Source organism: Mugil cephalus, chromosome 3 (genome assembly GCF_022458985.1).
Source record: "Mugil cephalus isolate CIBA_MC_2020 chromosome 3, CIBA_Mcephalus_1.1, whole genome shotgun sequence".
Taxonomy (NCBI): Eukaryota; Metazoa; Chordata; class Actinopteri; order Mugiliformes; family Mugilidae; genus Mugil; species Mugil cephalus.
Genome location: NC_061772.1, coordinates 18386878 through 18407092, shown reverse-complemented (window position 1 = coordinate 18407092; position 20215 = coordinate 18386878). Strand labels below are relative to the sequence as shown.

The 20215-nt window shown below is 42.0% G+C and overlaps 1 protein-coding gene across 2 annotated transcripts in view; it reads right to left on the bottom strand.

Annotated features, from left to right (window-relative positions):
* The window catches only part of mpped2a (metallophosphoesterase domain containing 2a), a 65368-nt gene extending 45980 nt beyond the window's left edge, over nucleotides 1–19388 (bottom strand). The window contains exons 1-2 of one of the 2 annotated variants that reach the window (XM_047581065.1): nucleotides 18880–19388; nucleotides 16419–16728 (exon numbers count right to left, since the gene is read on the bottom strand). In XM_047581065.1, the coding sequence (XP_047437021.1) occupies nucleotides 16419–16531 (113 nt within the window). In that variant the 5' untranslated portion in view covers nucleotides 16532–16728; nucleotides 18880–19388. Of the gene's footprint in view, nucleotides 1–16418; nucleotides 16729–17587; nucleotides 18169–18879 lie in introns of those variants that run through there. The other variant, XM_047581066.1, reaches the window with a different exon arrangement.
* Nucleotides 19389–20215: the final 827 nt, after the last annotated feature.

The window sequence follows — 20215 nt, the reverse complement described above, 5'->3', positions numbered from 1 at the left end:
CAACTTCTCTTCTGTGTGACCTTTGAACTTGGTTGTTAGGTTTTATTAACTTCATTTCTCATCAAGCTGATCCCCAGGCAGAGGGATTTTGCTGATTGACACATTGAGTCAAGTCAATGCATTGAAATGACTAAAAAAGACACCAACAAAGGTCAGACTTGCTGTTCGTCTTTTCAACAACCCAACTCTGCAAATGGACAATCATCAGCTTGATGTGTCACTGCCTTTAGTAAGATGTTGTGGTGTATTACGATTCTCTAGACCCAGACTGTAATTTTTCTCCATGTTTTAAGAACAATTCTCCCAAAAGACATATTGTGAAAAAACAGTGACTCCCAATACTGCAAATACAGTAGAAGCACTCTCTACCTAATATATAGTATTTTTAGAAGATTAAAAAGAAAGACGCAACAACAGATGTGAATGTCTGTTTTAGGTATTGCACAATGTGAAATATTACAGACATTGATGTCTCAGTAGAAACAGCGAGTAAAATAAACATGTCAAACAGCCACGGTCTGCATGAATACAAAAGAAATGTTGTTTCCAATTCTGCAAAACTGGATGAACTTACAGCTAAAAAAAACACAAAAATGGACTGTGACTTGTAAACGTTGGCCAAACAGAAAACAGAAAACAGTGCAGTCTGGAAAAAAAAAAAAAAAAAAATGCAGCTTTCTCACAGTTGAATGACGCACGTCTGTAATGTAATATAGTGGTGGTGCCAACGGAGATAATTTTCCATAGCAGTAAAATCCTTCCACATGCAAACAGCTGTGCAGCACTTTGCCAACAAATAGAGGTTAAAATGCTATTTCAATTCTATTTCAATGCTTTACCCCATCTAACAAACCACTTTTCACTTGTTTAAGGTATATTGTTGGTCTGAATGTTCCCATTCTCCATAATGAACATTTGAGTTGCCCATGACCATGCAGAGCGTGTAGACTACAAGGAACTTGAAACCTCAGTCTGTAGTGATTATTTGCTGTGTTTCATGCACATTAGTATTTGACTAATAATCTGATTGGAAATTAAATTTGATTTCATTCTGGTGGTTTCTGTGTGAGATGAATCCATTCTGGCTGAGCATGTTAGATCCACATGGAGCGAACAGGTGACGAGTTTCCAGGAGGGACATAAATACAGAGGTAGTAAAGCTACCAGTTGTTCAAACAAGGTTTGAACAAAGATGAACAAAGCTGGAATCCATGTGAACTGCAACGTTTGAAAAAGTGGAAACATCTTAGTCATCTTCATCTATTGAATGAATTCTGTGCTAAGGGCCAATCGATCTCCAAAAGAATGAAAGAATGATCGATTTTTTTTAAATACGCGCCATTTCCTGCGTCCTCTTGTTCTCGCTGCAGTCTCGCCAGACTGGTTTTCCACTGGCACCGTGCAACAAGATTAGTTCACATGTGAGGGAGATACAAACGTGAGAAAAGCTACAACTCTGTGAGCACCGTCAGGCCTGAAAGCTGATTAGCTGTAGAGCGTTTGACGACAGAGAAGCGCTGTGCAAAAGGAAAGCCACAAGCAAGATGTGAAACCAGAGGTAAAATATGGTCGAAATACCACTAATCTCTGAAAACAATGACATCATTAGTTTTAGTTTGAGTTCTAATAACCAGCCCTATTCAGTGTCGTCAGTAAAGTTGGGCAAAGTCTTCTTCTACTGTTTTATTTCTAGTACATCAGGTTGAAGCAGCTTGTAGCCTTTTGCCTTAAGTCAACAACTAAAAAACTGAATGTAATCTGTTGCCTGCGGCTTGTACGTCGTCATCATGTGTAGCCTCCAGTCACTCAGTCAGTAGTTGGTAGTCATTTATACTTCTTCCTCAGCCTCAGCTGGGAGATCTCAGCTTTTGCTCTGATACACTAGAGCTGAGCGAGTGCAGTCATCCAAGCAGGCCCGAACTACATATTAAACACTGACCAAAATGAAAAACTAGCCACAGAGATAATGGCATTTTGCTATTGACCGTGTGCAGTAAATAAGTCTGCGCTTCTGCACACACACACACACAAAAATGCACACAAAAGCGCACATAGATTAAGCCAGCAGAGTGGTATATACGTTGCAGTGTAGCTGGTGATTAGATTTGGTGCTCTGTGGTGCCTGGACGTCACGCAGCTTTACAGGATATAACAGTTCTTGTCATGGAGAAAGGACGAATGCAAACTCACATGGGACACCACAACAAACACATTCATATATACATATGCACACATGCACACACACACACACGTACACACATATTAAAACAAAGCCAAGAGGAAAAACAGCCTCTATCTCCTCCCCTTTCCTTTGAGATTTAATCCACCCGGAGAATGTAAGTAAATACCAGCAGCCCCTATCAATTAGAGCAGGCCCAGGCCAAGAAACTTTCATGATAGTAATGCATTGGTCTCACACACACACGCACACACACACACACACACAGGCGCACACATAAGAGAGAGACCTTGTCTTTCCTGTTAACATATGACTGTATAACAATCCAGAGGTTCATTAGTAATGTATACAGGAGTTCAGGAGTTCAGCGCTGCAGCAGAGGGCTCTGATCTATTGTAAACGGAGACAGTGAAAATGAAAAAGTCATCCTGCGCTCCAGCAGCAGGTAAAAGAATATTCTCCAGTGACAGACTGAACTGTGTTAGCATGAAGGTTCGTGTTAACATGTCTGAGCTTCGGCGTGACATCAGAGGGAAGACTGCGGAGGGAAAAGGGTTGGGGGTGGGAGGGTGGGGGAGCGAGAGGAGAAATGCTAATGCGCTAGGGGAGGGCAGGAGCACACTTTGAAATCCGCCATGACATTGGAGGTGACACAAAACCGAGGTCTGCGGCTGCAAAAATATCTGCCTGATGTAGGAACGTCTGTGATCCTTCAGTGCAGAAAGCTCCGTGGATTAACTTCTCCTCACCTACGGCTACAATGTCACGAGAAAAAAATGCTCGAATCCATCATGTCCATTCTAGGAAATTAAATTTTATTTCTGCAAATTAAGACTTCATCACATTTTGATAATAAAGTGCAGTTTTCTTGAGCCAGTCAGACAGCAGCATGTTTTTTTATTGTTACTGTGATGACACTAGATGCTCCGCATTTTAAACCTAAAAAATAATCTCCTCTTTCTCTTTTTCACTTTGCATTTTCCCTGAAAAATGTCAAGTATCTCGGTCCAAACACGTCACTTGTTTGCACAAGATAATGTGGCTAGACTTAAATATTATGTTTAATATCATAAAAGCGCTGTAGTCTCCATAAATCACGTTAACTGCATAATAAAAAAAAACAAAAAGAAAACTAAATAAATATAAAACGCGGCTCCGAACGCAAGTTTGAACTCCTATCACGTAGATGAGGGTAACAGTGAGTGGAGTTAAGAGAAAAAAAGTCTGTGTGGGAGAGACAGACGGAGGGAAGGAGGAGTGCTCTGTGATGTCTGTGGGAGGATATTTCATTTGACTGAGCACACTTGGCTCCGTGGCCTTTTGGAAAAACACACAAGCAAACGGGGTCAGAGTTCAGGCCGGGCTTGCTCCTTCAAACGCGACGCTCAACTCGCAGCAGATAAGGAAGTCGCTGTCTTTGTCACTCTCCGGCTCATCGAGCTCTTTACGCGCACCACATTATCATTATGATTGATTGCCTCCGAGATTTTTTTTTTTTCGGTTACTGAAAACCTCCCCGGTCCTCACAGCATCCAAAATAGACTGGATGTTCGCTGCATGGCCAAAAAACTGTCCAGCTAAAGAGCTCCTATTCATCTTTCCAGGAGACAACTTAATGTACAAAAAAGACCAGATTTAACAGTTTACTCCGTCGTGTTATTGAAGAAAGGAAGTAAAAAGACAAACTCACCACAGGTGACAACGGACAACCAGAGATGCTTGTAGAAGAGACCTATATGTCTTTCCTCTTCACCATTTATCAACTCAATCCGCTCTTACTTTGAAAGTTAGTAAAAGCTTAAATGTTTACGTTTGATCAGTCCAGACCTGTAACTTTCCAGGAAACTTTTTAATGGATTTAAGAAAGACTGAAGACTAAACTTATTAAATTAAGTAATATTGAATAGCTTATTAAATAAATATAAAATTAAGCTGATTTGTAACAAGGAAGACATTCAAAGGTCTTGAAATACACATTACTGTTCGTAACCAATGCAGTGTATGTATAATAAAAGCACTGGCAATAGTGAAAGAAACAAATAACTCAAAACTGGTTTTAAAAGATGCTATATTTCAATTTGGTAGTTGGAAACCAACTACATGAATCTGCTGTGAGTGATATGTATACCACATGGTTGGGTCTTAAATTGAATATGCAGTTTGTGTGCTAATGAAGTCTCCGCTGTGTAATTCTTTAGTTTCACTATGATGTGTTTCTAGCCTGGAGGCTAACACGACTTCACCTGCCCCCTATATTTTTTTTTTGCAGGGAAAAATTGGACTGCAGTCGCTCCACTGATAACTGATTATGCCCCAGCAAAGATCTGCAAAATTGTTTGGGTAAGTTTTATGTTGTGATGCACAGAAAACACTTAGGACATGTCATCTGAACGCAGCAGAGTTGAGTTTGTTTATAACACAGTGACTCTTGGTTGGAGGACTATCCAATTTAGTTTGTTTTCATTCTGTGTATCAGATCAAACACAGCCCGTAATTAAATCCAAATGTTACCAGACTCATATCCTGATAAGGACTGAGTGGCTATGAAGTGGCTACAGGATGTGGTGATAACAGCAGTCTGCTGAAGTGAAGTTGTGAAGATAATAAAAATCAGTGGGCTGAGATGGTGGTGTTTGGAATAATTGAATAAATTTGTTAAAACTGAGTAAATTATATAGTTTTGAAGTGATACGATGATGAAATCCAAGTGGTTTCTTAGCCAGGACGTTGATGGCTTCATCACAGATGGATGCAAGTGGTTTGGTCGTTGAGTCTGATGCCTGAGACCAAGACATTACGCAGTATGAGAGGAGAAAACATTTGTAGCGTGTATAAATGATGGCGTTGTATGCAGACATAGCAGTTTGTGGTATGTTTGAGGGCGACCTGAAAAAGGTTTTTATCTGCTAATCTACGGAAATGTTATTCTACACTTCATGGCATAAATAATGTTACGTATAATGTATCAGGTATTCAAATGTATTTTGTCAATTAAGGAAAGTCTGTACTTTCAGAATAATGGGAACAGTGTCAACGACCTGACGAGCTGTCATGTCCAGGTGCCTGTTCCTTTTCTACCTGCAACAACCTGAGGCTGAAGGATTATCCTCAGGCACCTCCTCACAGAGGGCCACCAGCGAGGGACAGAGCCACCGAAAACCGCCAGGGTCAAACAGAAAATGTGGGAACACACTCGCTGGTTCAAAGGCTAATAGAAAGACAGAGCAGGTTTTTATTTGTGTGTAACGTTGAAAAAAAATAATCTACTCTCACTGCAGCAGGATTAATTCCTGTTAAATGTGCAACAGAAATTTTATTTTAAATTTATTTTACACTGAGCTACTGATACTCATCTTACTTCATGAAACTTGAATTAATCCGTGAAACAGGAAAACTTTAGGAAACTGTGAGATGGATTCACTGTCAAGCTTTTGGATACCACTAAATATACGCTTTGGATTAATAGAATATGTACATACAAACAAGATAATTGTTTTGTTCTTTTACTCAGTTATGTCACAACAAAGCTTCTCTGGTTTTAGTCTCTAAAATGCTGATTTTTTTGTTAATTGACGTAATTTAAATCTATTTCTGACATGACAGATGAATTATTGCAGCCCTTAATGTTTTAGTAAAACTAACCGAAATGACAAAATAATGTGGAGTTTGCCACCAATTATGCAGTCAGTGTCTTAGATTATAATGCAGACAATCAATAAAAAATTTATTTTTTTCCATCTTATTGAAAATAAAAGACCTTTGTTCAGAACTAAAATCAGATGAACCAATAGTAGATGTGCATCTCTACTGCATCACCTATTTTTGAATTAAAAACGTGACGTTTGTGCGTCCACGACATTTAAAGAAAGGATATTTTAAAACACAACCACAGCAGAACCAGGGATCAAATAGTTACCGTTCTCTCTGCGATACCGTCTTTATTGCTCTTTCAGGAGAAACATCAGACCACAATGCTTCCCATTTCCTCTGTCTATAACCTCTGCATCAGTACCCTTCCCCCTTCCAATAGATTCACACACGCACACACACACACACACACACACACCCACACCGCTCACTCATCCACGGTGCAATACCATTTCTCTGAGAGGAGCACACGGAGCGCCTCTCTTATCTTCTGCGTTTCAGCTGTCTGCGCTAATTCAATAAACTTCAGAGGAACAAAATGAACACAGGAATAATGGAGAGGTTGGGGGCTGCTGGTGGTGTGGGTGGTGGTGGGGGGGCTACAATTGAGCAGAGAAAGAAGCAAAGGTGGAGTCGAGAACAAGCAAATAAAAAAAGAAGAAAATCTAGTCCAACATGTCCAATATTGACACACAGTCATTCACAAGAGGACAAAAATGTAAGTAACACGAGTGCACTTAAACAAAAAAAAAAAAACAACAAATAAAATCTGAATCAATTTTTTTTTTTAAGATTGGTAAAAGATGGTCCAGTCTCTTGACACACCCCCACTCCTCTCTTTTCTCCATTTGTTCGTCCTCATAATGGCCCTCAACACAAAGCCTGAGTTGGAATATCAGCACTGGAGGAAGCTTCCGGCGCTGCACTGGGAAACAAATTGCTTCTGCTAATGCCCCTTTCATTATGGCAGAGTCCTTAATTGTGCTGCTGACAGTCTGCCTGGCTGCAGGGCTGATGGGAGAAATGCTGAGGAGATGGGCATGACGTGGGTCCCCGGGGGGGGGGGGGGGGGGGCAACACCAACCAGCCCAATGCAATAAACAATAAACTAGTTGAGTGGTGTTTACCTGGACAGACAAGACTCAAAACTGCCAAACAGCATCGAGCGGCCAACTCTGACGTCGCTTTCCCCTTATGTTTGGACCAAAAAGTTGCACATATGAGAGGAAATATCTCTTGATAGCGGCAGGCGGTAGTCGTCTGATTCAATGTTGGGGAAACAGGAAGCGCAACCACTAACCTGGAGCCTAGGAAGCTAGCACGCCCCATAATGAAATCTAAATGCGCGTTTTTAGACTCATATTCTGATGAGAATAGAGTTTGTTTATGTCAAATTCACACATCACCATCAATGTAGGAATTTTGTGGGGAACAAAATAATCACTGAATAAAATAAATCAAATCCATGTTTTTCAGGCCAAGGACCCCAAAGAGATTAAGTAGGGACCCTACATTAAACTCAGTCTACAGTGGAGTTTATATATGAATAATATATAAATATGAAGCTATCCCTTATCCATTTACTAAAATGTGTTACATTTGTGGTCAAAAAATGAAAAAGAAAAACACCTAACAACTGAACCACTGCGCTGCTACTTCTGACACAATCAAAATCTAATTATGAAAACCTACAGTGAATCTTCTGAGATCAAATCTTTATTTATTTAGACTGAACCGATCCCACACTCAGAATGACAACGTTATAAACTTTTCCGTCTCCTTGATTACTCACATGACAAATGAAATCATTTATTTCCACTGGAGGCGATAAATTTATGAGCACCGCATTAAGAAGAAAAGGAAGTGCTTAGGATTAACCCTATGAGTGTGAAATGAAGCCAAACTAAACACGCTTGTGACAGGGTCTTGTCCCGTTGAGAAGTTGCAGACTCTGAGAGCTTTGCCTCTTTTTTTCATGTTAAAGGGGAAGTGACGTCGTCGAGGGGTTGTGCCCTGCGATGCCAGGCTCTGGAGGCTCAAAGGGCCAAAATCTCAAAGACATCAAAAGACTCCAATCCGTCCCCCAACCCCCCCCAAAAAAAGAGCAGACCTGTCCAATGTCAACTGTCACTTAACCTCCCCACCACCAGCTCCACCAGCACCACCACTGCCAGGCTCCAGCAGCAGGTCAGGGGTGGAGAGCGAACTTAATCAAGGGTTCTCCTGTTACAAAAGCGCCTCCACTCCTGTCGGCGAGTGGCAGCGGCAGACCCGAGAGAAACAAAAGGCCGCGAAATGGGTCCGGGTCTTAGCTCTCAGGAGGGCTGCCGCTCCACAAACCGCTCGAGAGGCAAACAGAAGAAGGAACGGCGACGTTCAGGTGTTTCCAATTGTGGCTAAAAGTCGTGTCACACGAGACGTTTTCATTCAGATATTTAGAGGAATATAAGCGCCATTGTAAAGCCACAAATCAAACATGTTGGTGTACATTAACGAGGTCAGCATCCGTGCTAGCGTCTCCTTTACAAGTGACCGATAACAACTACGCGCCAGAAAAAACACAAAAAGGGGGAGAAGCTGCAGAGAAAAGCGGAAAGCGGATCAGACACAAGCTGCAGAACAAAAACCCCTGAACAAGTTCTGGTTCCTAATAGAGAATCATCATCAGTCATCTGGAGACACTTTTGGTTCGAAACCAGACGACCACAAGCAAGAACAGACACAGGCTGGAGTTTACCTTCAGGTTTTAGCTGCACCGCAAACTAATAAAATAACTGTATTGCAACAATTAAAGTAAGAACAGTGAAAACCAGACGTTGCAGCACCGAAGTAGCAAAGTCAAAACACATTTCTGCCTCAAACATGAATTTCAATAGTTGTGTTTCCTAAAAAAAACAAGACAAATATGTGGCATTTATAGTTAATATGACAATATTTAGCAAAAAGGGGGAAAAAAGGTGGAAACAAAGCAGACCATTGTTGGAACTCAAAAAGGCAAAAACATGAATAATGTACTTGAAAGTGAAAAAATAAATAAATTGGTTTTGTCTTGTTTGCCTTCACATCCAACTTAAGCTGCGAGGAGAGGGTGTAAATACTCTGACATTTGTGGAAAATCAGACAACGGAGGAAGCTTTAAAAATTCCACAGTTCTCTTGGCAAGTCGTTTTTTTTTTTTTTTCACAATTAATTTACCAATTACGCGAGCATTTTCATCTTCAAGGCGACCCTCGCTGCTGAAGGCTTTGTGTAAACAAGGTTTAACTTGTTTATGCACAACATGAAACACGACGCGCGAGGCTCTTCCCTGCACCGAGACGCACGCTTATTTCGCGTCGGGAACGGAGTCACATGAGTGGAAAAGCTGCTATTACCAACAGAGAGATGGAAACGTCCTGTTTAATTACCATCGCCGCACTTTCGACCGGGCATCCTCTTGTCACATGACACTACGCGCCGCGCATCCTCCCGCCGCCTTCCAGTACACAAACTCATTTATGGAAGAGGAGGCTGAATTTCACACTGCACATTTATAACAGTATCAGCTCCTCTCACTGTGCAGCTCCAAAACAGTTTCCTCCACCACATTTACTGCTCCGTTCCAACATAGTGGGAAAAGGAAATATGGCCCATAAAAAAAAAAAAAAAAAAAAAAATCCTTCAGGAGTTCATTAATAAAAACCACAACGGTGTTGAAACCGAACGTGTGAAGGCTGTGTTCTTCTGGCGCCGCTTCCTCGCCAGCTTGTGTCAGAATATCCACGTGTGTGGAAGCAGGCGGCGGCGGCGGCGGCGGCGCCATTGAATGATTCATACTTATGAGCTCCTCAATTATTCAGAGGGCGGGAATAATTAACAAGGCATCTGGAGAAGAAGGAGTTTGTTAAATGTGGATTTTTTTTTTTTTTAGTGTGCGGAAAGGCTGGAGAATTTCCATTTCCCAGCATTAAAATTAATGTAATGGGCTCAGGTGCCTTGAGTGAATGATGTTTTATACTGAGTAAATAATAACAGTAAGAGTAAGAGTAATGGCCTCAAAAGGAAAAACACGTTAACACCAAGTTTTACAAGGATATATAGCCCCCATTCTAAATCAGGTAACCACAACAAAAGGACTTCCACATTTATACTACACTAGCAGTATTCTACCATTAATTATGTAACACGTGATGTGAATCTGGGAGTTGCCTATGCAAAAGGAGCAATAAAACACTCTGAGGTGTCCTAATATTGGAAATAACCGCACAGACCATCACACATTTAGGGTCAAAGCTGCCAGTTCCACCAGATGTATTCTTCTTTAAATCCCTCAAACCGGGACTGGTCCCATCCTGTTATCTTTTTGTACAGTGTCCTCTGGGCGAAATGTGTCAACACATCCAAGTCTGAACCGTATGTGTCGTTTGATGTTTATTTAACAAGTGCTATTTTTTTATTTATTTTTTTTCCCAGTGTGTTCATGAGCAGCTTTTACAAAGAAGACACAAAAACGCAGCAACATATGGAGCTGAAAACAGCAGGGAAGCGAGTGTTAAGTGCCAAAAACTGTCCTGGAAGCCTGCCCGTATTTCCCCCACCCCACAAAATTTTAATGGGTGAATCTCAGTCTGGAGTCGCTCTATTTGGAATTCGCTGTGTCCGTCAGAGATCTGCTGAGCCAATCAAATCGTTTGGGAGGGATTTAATGGGAGTAACAGCGACAAAGTCACACACAGCAACTCACACCATAATAAAATCTAAATGACAAGACTCATGAATCTACGTCGGGCTAGCCACTGCAGTTCCTCAAATGTCCACTTGAGGCTGAGCCAGGTCCAATAGACAAACATAACAGCCTGGTACAAATTCAGCTAATTTGTCTGTGACAACTGCAGCGGTTTCAATTTCTATGTAAATCCAAGCTCTGACTTGAGGCGCTGCAAAGATGACCGATGGACGACGACCGAAGACTTCGAATTGAGCTTAAAAAACTGAAAAGTATGTGTGAACTTATTCCCAAATTTTAAACGATTGAATACAAACGAATGAGGACGACCTAAACAGGTCTTGTGTTTTGCAGAAATGTTCTCTACGCTTCATTCTCTGCATTACTCCTGCACAGGTTTAGCACAATGGCCGATGACTGAGTTGACAGGAGGAATTTGCTGCCGTTTAACACCCTGAACTGAACATTTTGAAAACCTGGCACAGAAAACCGGGACGTTTTGTGAAACTAAAAACAGTCCATATTCGAAAGTATTTCTAAAATGCTCCAAATTCAACACAGCCTCGTTTAATATATATAAAAGAAAAGAGTGGTCACATTACTCGGCAAACCAGTGTGTAATCGGACCCTCATTAGAAACACACTTCATAATGACCAACATACTTAAACAAGTCAAATTTGTGTCAAAAAGTAAAACTCGCTCATATTTCATACAAACACACCCACACACACACACACACTCAGAATTAAACGCAGGATTTAGACTTTAAAGAAATACGTATGAATTTCCTAACGTATGCAGATGTGGCGCTGTTAAATCAGATTATACTTCTAATGACACAGACATCGCTGACCCTGGCTGCACCACACGACTGACTTGAACGGTCGCACACGTCCAGGGGGAATTAAATAAATTAACACTCTCAAGGCGTTAATGGTCTAATGCAGTTAAATCATCGAGTGAGAAATGCCAACACATCTGCGATCAAGATCAACCGCAAACAACATCATCCTTGCACAATCTAATCCGGTGCACTCAATTAATTCCATGTTATTCAGGGTTTGGGTCACTTGTCTCCCTCCTAACATTTCATGTGGACGTTTCCTTCAGCCACACCTACGCGCGCACACACACACAGACACACACACAGACAGTTGAAAGGCTTAAAGCAAAACTCTTTACTTACATTTGAGCTAAAACAATTAGTTGAACATATATGAAAGGTTTATCTTTTCTTTTTTTTCTCAGATTTTAAATTGAAAAAGAAAGATAATTTTAAGATGCATTACTGGGCAGTATTAAGTTGTAACGCGCTTATTTTAAAGGGTTCGTTTTAAAAAGCAGGTAATTAATAATACAAATAGTTATTAGATGAAGTACTAATAGGAAGGCAGAGTTCTTTGCCAACGTTTTATGGCCAAAGCTTGTGGAAATATATGTATTAGGAGCACTTCAGCTGAACTGCCAAACTACGGGTTTGCCATTAACCTTTCTCTGGAGTCCAGTAACAAGATTAATTCAAAAAATTCAAGAGCAAAGTTTTTTGTTGTTTTTTTTTTGTTTTGTTTTTTTTTTTTAAAAAAAGAGCCCTTTCAGTTCAAACTCTCGGTCTGTCTGTCTGTCTGTTCGTCCGTCGGGGCCCAGATTCTGCTCAAATTGGATTCGAAGCCATTAGCCTCCCAACTCGAAGCATATGTTCCAAGTTGCTGAGCATTTCATTTCACAAGACGACGACGACGACGAGGGGGCTGAATGAGGAGTGGAGGAGAAGGAAGAAAATGGAAAAAAGAAAAAAAAAAAAAAAACACAGACAGCGCAGAAAAATAAACCAGACACAAACAGGGCCTGGACTGAGTCTGTCGTTCCGGACAGACAGAGACTGAAGCGTCCCGTCGTCTGAAGACAAGCCACTCCAGGGTCCCGTTCAAAAGCATTAGCGTTAGCTGCGACTGTGTGTGTGTGTGTGTGTCAGTCTGTGTATGTGCTGTACGTGCGTGTGTTTTCATGATATTTTCCGCGGCGCACACAAAAGGCGCCGCTGTACTCCATCTGAGAAATCTAAATATTCTGTCTACGGGGGGGAGAGAAAACATTAGAGCGAGGATTATATTTCAAAAGGCGGGCAACCCCCTTCACTTGAGCTTCTTTTTTTTTTTTTTTTTTTCCCCTTCCAGAGAAGCAACAACTTTATTTATGTCCAGACGCCGTGGATGCAGTGAGAGAGGAACCCCGAGCAAGTCGGATCATTATCTCCCAAATCTAAACAAGCCTTTACTTTCCTCGAACAGAGCTCGTATTCTATAAGCACTTAAACCTAGCGGGGGATGGGTTCGTAGGAGTGTGTGTGTGTGTGTGTGTGTGTGTGTGTGTGTGTGTGTGTGTGATCCCAGGGTTCCCAGTCTGAGTTTAAGAATGACAGGGTAAAACACTGCAGGCTCTGTGGAAGCCAGGAAACAGCCTAATGTATTTATCCAAACACATATCTGCTGAGAGGCCCCACGGCTTCAACACATCCTCTTCTGCAGCGACTTCACCTCCGCAAACTACCACACAGTGAAACTGGAGGATTGTACAAAAGTGATTATTTAGATAAACACGACAATTACTGATTCAGAGTTTGGGAAAGTGTAAACGTATATGCAGAAAGTCTGGTTTTAACTGAGAGTCATTTTCTGCTAAATAATCATCCACGATCTGTTCTGATTTGTCTGGAATAAAACTGAACTGTTCTCAGATGGCGGCTGATAATCCGCATTTCAAAACTTTTCAACATTTTCCTCTTAAAACATCAACCAGATCAACTCAAGAGTTTTTAGACCAGGCGTCTCTGATTCAGCTTTGCTCGTGACCAATCAGCAGCTGAGAGGAAGCATCCCAAATTTCCACAGAACTAAAAACAAAACCAGTCAAACAAAAAGAAAGTCATAAAAAACATTAATAAATCTAAAACTAAACTGGTGATGTGATTGTGTTTTAATTATATGCCACAAAAATGACAACAGTGAAATAGAAGAAAAAATGCAATATGGATCACAAAGTGATTCTATGGATAAACGCTGGAAATGTAAAAGTATTTTTTGCACCTTCACCGGGGTTTGTAACTCCTGCTGGTTTGTCTAAAAATCAAACTAAACTGTCTCCAGATGACAGGTGATGATCTGCGTTTTGAAACTTTTCAGGATTTTGTTCTTCAGGTGTAAAATAAATCGATTCAAGAGTTTTTATGCAAGGCTTCTCTGACTAGAACTTTTCCGGGCAACTGGTGCAAACCTGCGAAAACAAGACTGAGAGGAACTAATGTAACTTTCTGGGGAACTAAAAAACAAAACCGGTCAATCAAAGACAAAATAAAAATAATAATACAATTTCTGTAACCTTGGAGGAAGTCGGAGTCTGTCCCGCCGAATCCCGTCTGCCGCATGTTAACCTTGGTTCGTATTGAAGCATTCGCCCTGATTTACTGCGGTCTTTGTCCGCCATTAAAACGCACTGACGCAACGCAAACTGATAGGAGGCGACATCTCCTTTTTACAGAGTCGACGCTCAGATGCTCGCTGTCCGTGCGCTGGCAGCCCCGCTCGCGGCCGAGGAATCCCAAAACAACAAACACGTGAAACATGTGAACGCTGCCAACACCAGGAGGAAGGCAAGAGTCTTCATTTAGCTGTGCAGACACTTCCATCTCCCCAAAATAAACCTGTTTACATGTAGCAGACTGAAATGCAAGACTCTGAGTGAAACATTTTTTTTTTTTTTTTAACCAGATGTTGTTGCTCTCTAAAGTGAAGCAGTGCAGCTGGTTGACTTTTCAGCTCCTTTATGATAGCTATGTGTCTGCTTTATGTCGGTCCTTCACGCATCACGAGAGAAACTCAGACGCCGGCGGTTTGCTGCTTTAACACAATGAGGGGAGGACACGTGCTAACTAAAACTTCAAGTCGTCTATTTCTATAAATGTCAATTAAATAACGTAACACCACTTAAGAGTCTGTCATTCTTCAGTTTAACGTCAGTCTTGATCATATAATCTAAAAATACATGTGTATTAGCTGTGCTGCTGTTCTCTGGCGCACTTCACGCATTTACACAGACACTAATATTTCACAAATAATGAGAATAAATACGTCTCACGTGGCCACTTCAATCAGAACAGACTGACCCGGTGTAAACCTTTGATAATCTGTTCAACAGGAAGATATTAGCTTATGATAACAACGTGAACACTTGATTTGATGGTTTCTCTCTAGCTGGAATAAATCCATTCCTCCTGAGCAAGTGTGCTCCAAATTGATTGAGGGAGTAAAACGACCGGTTGATGAAACAAGTGTTTGGAAAGATGAACAAAGTCAGAATTCACGTGGGCAGCAACACTAAAAAATGTGGACACGTCTTGGTCATCTCCTTCTACTGAATCAGTTCAGTGTTGTCAGTAAAGTTATATTGATCTACAGTGATTGATGCTTTGGTGTAAACACGTATAATAAATGCAGTTAAAGTATTGCCTAATCTGTCCATAGAAAAATATTACTGTGCATATTTTGTATAATGATGATGCACAATGTTCATTCATTTAAGTTGGGTCAAAACGCGCTCCAGATTTCATTATTTGTTAACATATATTTTTATTTATCCTTGCCTGTCCTCGTGTTGCAGAAAACATCTGTGGATCTAAAACTACTAAATTTATCCAACTTTATCCAACAAAGATTAAAGTTTGATTGAGCCTGGAACAACTCCACTATAATGATGATAAAACAACACACGCACAAACCCTCTACTGTTTCTCTTCGATCACTGCTGCAGGTTAACTTGACACACAAACGCTGTCAATGAATGTAAAACCCATGAAGGGCACGGTGCACATAACCACGACCAGCAACCAGTCAAAAACCTTTAGTAAAAGCTCTGAACTGCCATAATTGGAGGAAGACACAAAGTGAGCTTCAGCCCTGTTAATATCTGTCCACAGACCGAACACACAGGGCTCTGATGAGTGTGTGCGTGGCGAAGGGTTGGCGGGTCACAGCGCTCTGACCCACTAATGAGAGGCAGAACGTAACCACATCAGACAAGAGCGATGCAGAGTGGCTGGTCCAGTGAAAAAATAAACTCTGATACAACGCACCAAACATTAAATTTACACACACACAAACAAAACTAAATGTTTTTGGCCTCTGGCTGTTCTCAAAGTTTGTCCTCACGGGCCACCGTACGCTCTCTGAACATGAGCCAATTAAAACAAAGCATAAACAAAGACTCGGCATCAAACAGGGTTCTGATTGGCTTCCCAGTGCACCTCAGTGTGTCTCCACGCCTGTCTTTATAGCATCTGAAATGAATTTAAAACTTTATACAAAATCAATACCCTCCTGCCAAAACATTAAGCACGACGGAGGAACAGATTATTCCTAATGTAAGAGTCACGCACTAAACCTCCCGTCAAACCTGAATTGTTCAGTTGTTGAAACAGTGTCAGAAAAGCTTGAATTCAACTGGATAATTCAAATTACTCCGGGTGATGTCATCTGTGATGCTGTTAAACTGGATTGAAATAAAGCCTTTCTATTATTTAGCCTAGCCCACTGACTGAAAACTAGTTGCCAACATGTCTGTACAACACAATTCAATTCTACTACAACCCACAGCCTCCGAAATGAAAACATGTTTAAATCAAAAGCTCTCTCAGTTATTTTAAACTAATGCTCAACACCATAACCTTCATGCTGATAAGATTTAGCGCAGGAGTTTTAAATTAGAATGGATTCACTAGTGCACCTCATGAACTGGAAAATTAGTGTGTACGTAATTTAAGAGTAAAGACCAGGCAGTGTTTTAAATGAAAGCGACAATTTATCAAATGTAGGTGAGGGTGCGCGTGCACTTACATGTGGACGTGTGGAGGCTGGAAGCGGCTCTGGTTGATGTTGTAATGTGTGAAGGCCTGTGTGGGGTTGGAGCTGTACTCGTCCACCGTAATGGTCACTTTGCCATGAGCCATCCTCGCGCCGCTCGGACATGAGACGCCGTTCGTTCACCGGGAATCAGCAGCGAGCCGTGCAGCGGTCATCCTTCAGAGCCGCTCAGGAAGAAGCCCAGGAAGTCTCCCAGCAGCAGCAGCAGCAGCAGCAGCGGCGGCAGCAGCAGCACAGGCAGGGACCAGGCCGACCAACCGACTCTACCACGACACACTGCAGTCTGCACCAACAAACACACACACACACACACAAGCTGCTTCTGAATACACACTCAGGAGGCTCTTTGACATAACAACAACATAATAAATAGAGCTAAAAATGCTAAAAAAGACACATTTGCACGCCTGCAAAATGTTCTAAAAGTGAAATGAACACGTCGGACGTCTGAATGAGCAGAAGTGATTCGGCTAGAGCTTCAAAGAGCAGAAACGGATTTTAATTCCTGTATTAAAATTAGCTTTTATAAGAAATTAATTCCCCAAACAAACCAATCTGATAAAATCCTACTTAGGAAAATACAGCACTTACTTAAATAAAATGATCAAATTCAAAAGCAATACAACACTCTGTATAAAGAATAAAAAAGAAAAAGAAGAGGCTGTTTTAAAGTTTGCATTTAACTTTTCCATAAACCACGCAGAGGCGACAATTTAACAACCAGGAATCTGCTCCTCGTAACCAACGTGCAAACTAATGTATTGAAATATAAAAATTACTGCAGGCATGGACCTCAAAAGCATCGGTCCAAATTAAACAAACCAAGACAGAAAAGCTGCAGGTGATAAAATCGCCACGACGACTTCAATAAACAACACGAAATGCATGCAAGAAATCAGGTCCTGGCTGACAATTACCCCCCTTCCCCTCCCTCCCCACACACACACACACACACACCCAAAATAAAACAAAAGATCTGCTGTTGTTATTCCAGGCCTGCTGCTCCAATTCCGAAATGGACCAGGAACAAATTCGTCTCCCGCATCTTTGCATGACTGTACAATAACGACCAAATTAGGTGAGAATTTCTGGAAGGAAAAGCGTGTGAAAGGCTGCGGGACGAGTAATGCATCCTCACTCACCGGGGCTTTACGCCGTGCGTCTCCCTCGCACCCTTTGAGCCTCTGCCTCTCTCTGTCTGACCTCCCTTAACTAAAAGCAAAAGCGGCCACTGTTGTGGCTTTGGCAGCCGTTTTTATACCAGACCTGATGATGCAGCCACGCACGAGAAAGAAAAAAAAAAAGAAGAAGAAGAAAAAAACTGTACTCAATTTAACAAGTCTGTCCTCTCTTCTGGAGGGAAATCAACAGCTAATCACGGGACGCTCACAATACCCCCACTTAAAAAAAAGTGTTATATATATATATATTTTAAAAGCATAGATTTATTTATTTTCTAGGTCATCCAGATTCAGCTCCCTATGAAGCATGATATCAATCCGGGCTAAAAAAGACGTATGCAATGAATTTAAGCAAAACAATTATGATAATAATTTAGAAACGCAAACAACAAAATGTCTTTACAGGACACTATTCCAACTCCCAAGTTTGCAGATCTCAAAACTAATCCTCAAAAAACACTTAAAAACTGTCACATGCCCTGCACACACATCACCTCTGCAAAGGTTTCTCTCAAATCTGCACAAAAAGTTCTGCTTTTTTAGTGCAAAAAAACGAGGTTTGTGTGCAGCATGCTTCACTGTGTGTGTGTGTGTGTGTGTGCAATGTGTAATGTGTGTGGCTGCTGAAGCTCGCCTGTCTGTCTCTACCTTATGGCTACAGTAGCAGCAACTAGCTCTCTAGCTTAGCCTGCTAAAACCTGCCCTGGCAAAGGCATTTTTTATTTTTTATTATTATTGTTATTGTTGTGCACGCTGCAGATACGCGTTGCCTTTCTTCCCCCCCCCCACAACAGGCGACACGGACGAACACGGTGTCAGTGCAGCAGAGGAATAAACAGAGCGGCTATGTGGCTAACTTGGTAGAAATCACTCCGGTAAAAGCAGAAGGGGGGCTGAGGCAGAATAAATTGACCCTTTCTGATACCATGCACAGACACGATGTGTGTGCTATGCGCCGCTTTGCTTGTGTTAACACTGCCCGCTCGCAGCAGAAACAACATTTTTAAAAAAAAAAGGTTCCGTGCAAGGCTGAACTCTGCTCCTTAAATGATAATAATAATAGTAAAAACACCTAAAGGTTGGCGAGTGTCACGGCACCGCGGCGCTAACCTCTTGCTCTTCCTCGTAAATGACAAGCCACCTTTTAACCGACGGCTTTGTGTCAGGAATTTCCTTTTTTTTTTTTCCTCCCCCTTTCTCTCTCCCCTCCCTCCCGTGACGGTTCTCAAAGCAAAGCGGAAAGGTTCCTCTACCTTAGTCGGGTTGGGGCTTTTTTGTGCGTTTTAAAAAAAAAAAAAAAAAAAAAAAAAAAAAAAATTGTATATGGCCGGAGAAGAGTGTCGGGTCCGGGGTCGCCCTCTACGCGGCGGCGGCGGTGGCGGCGGCGGCAGCGGCGGAGGAGGAGGAGGAAGAGGAGAAGAAGGAGGAGGGACGCGGGTCCATGCGGCAGCAGCAGGAGGAGAGCGGGCAGGTTGGTGAGGCGGCCGTCCGGGGGTTGCAGCAGTCGGAGCGGGTAGGGCGAAACCTTCGACCCGGCGGGACCTCGGCTGGCTCCTGTGGAAAGAAACCAGACAAGACGAGAGAGCGAGGGGTAGAGAGCCGGAGAGGAGGGCGAGAGACACTGACAGACCAGAGAGAGAGAGGGAGAGAGGGGGAGAGAGCAGTGTCGGTGTGACGGAGGGGGGAGCCGGAGTGCAGTGAGTCGGAGCTGCCACTGGGGTCAGAGAGCAGAGAGAGCAGGAGCGAGCACAACCCCCCGCCACCTCCCGTGCGCGCACCCTCACCGGCGGGCACACGCTCGGCGAGGCGCGTAGCGAAGAGAGGAGAGAGGGGGGAGGAGGAGGAGGGGAGGAGGGGTGGCGGGGAGCGATACCTCCGTGCTGCATTCACTTCCTTTCGGAAAATGACACTTCCCCATCGACACGGCAAGGAAAGAAGTGTAAAGCAGAGTAATTCTTATTAGACTTAGACTCGGGCAGACTTTAATGATCCACAAGGGAAGTTGCTTGGTCACAGCAGCTGAGTTGCACATAAAAACACAAGTGAAAAGAAATATAAATCAATAAAATCAAATCAAAGTGGTATAAGCAGCGTTGACAGTTACCTTGAAAAGGTAATCCGATTACTGATTACTCCTTTTAGGAGTAATTTAGTTACTTTACTGATTACTTGGTTTAAAAGTAACTAAGTTAGATTACAAGTTACATTTTTAGTTACATTCAGCAGCTGCCCCCCTCACACACACACAGAAAATAAATAAATAAATAAAATACAAGCAGCTTTTCTTCTACAAGACCAATTTGTAACTTACTGGTCTTGCTCCAAAGTCCTGTTATTGCACGTGAGTTGTCCTCATGCTGAAAATGTGACTTGTCACATATGTGATGTCACTCCCCGAGACTCAAAAAGAATGCAAAAACACAAAGTGGGGAAAACAGTAACGCACAGTGACTTGGATAAGTAACTTTAATCTCATTACTGGTTTGAAAATAGTAACGTCGAAGAGTACTAGTTACTGGAAAGAAGTGGTCGCGTTACTGGCACCACTGATTATAAGACATAAGACATCGTTTATTCATCTCACTTATG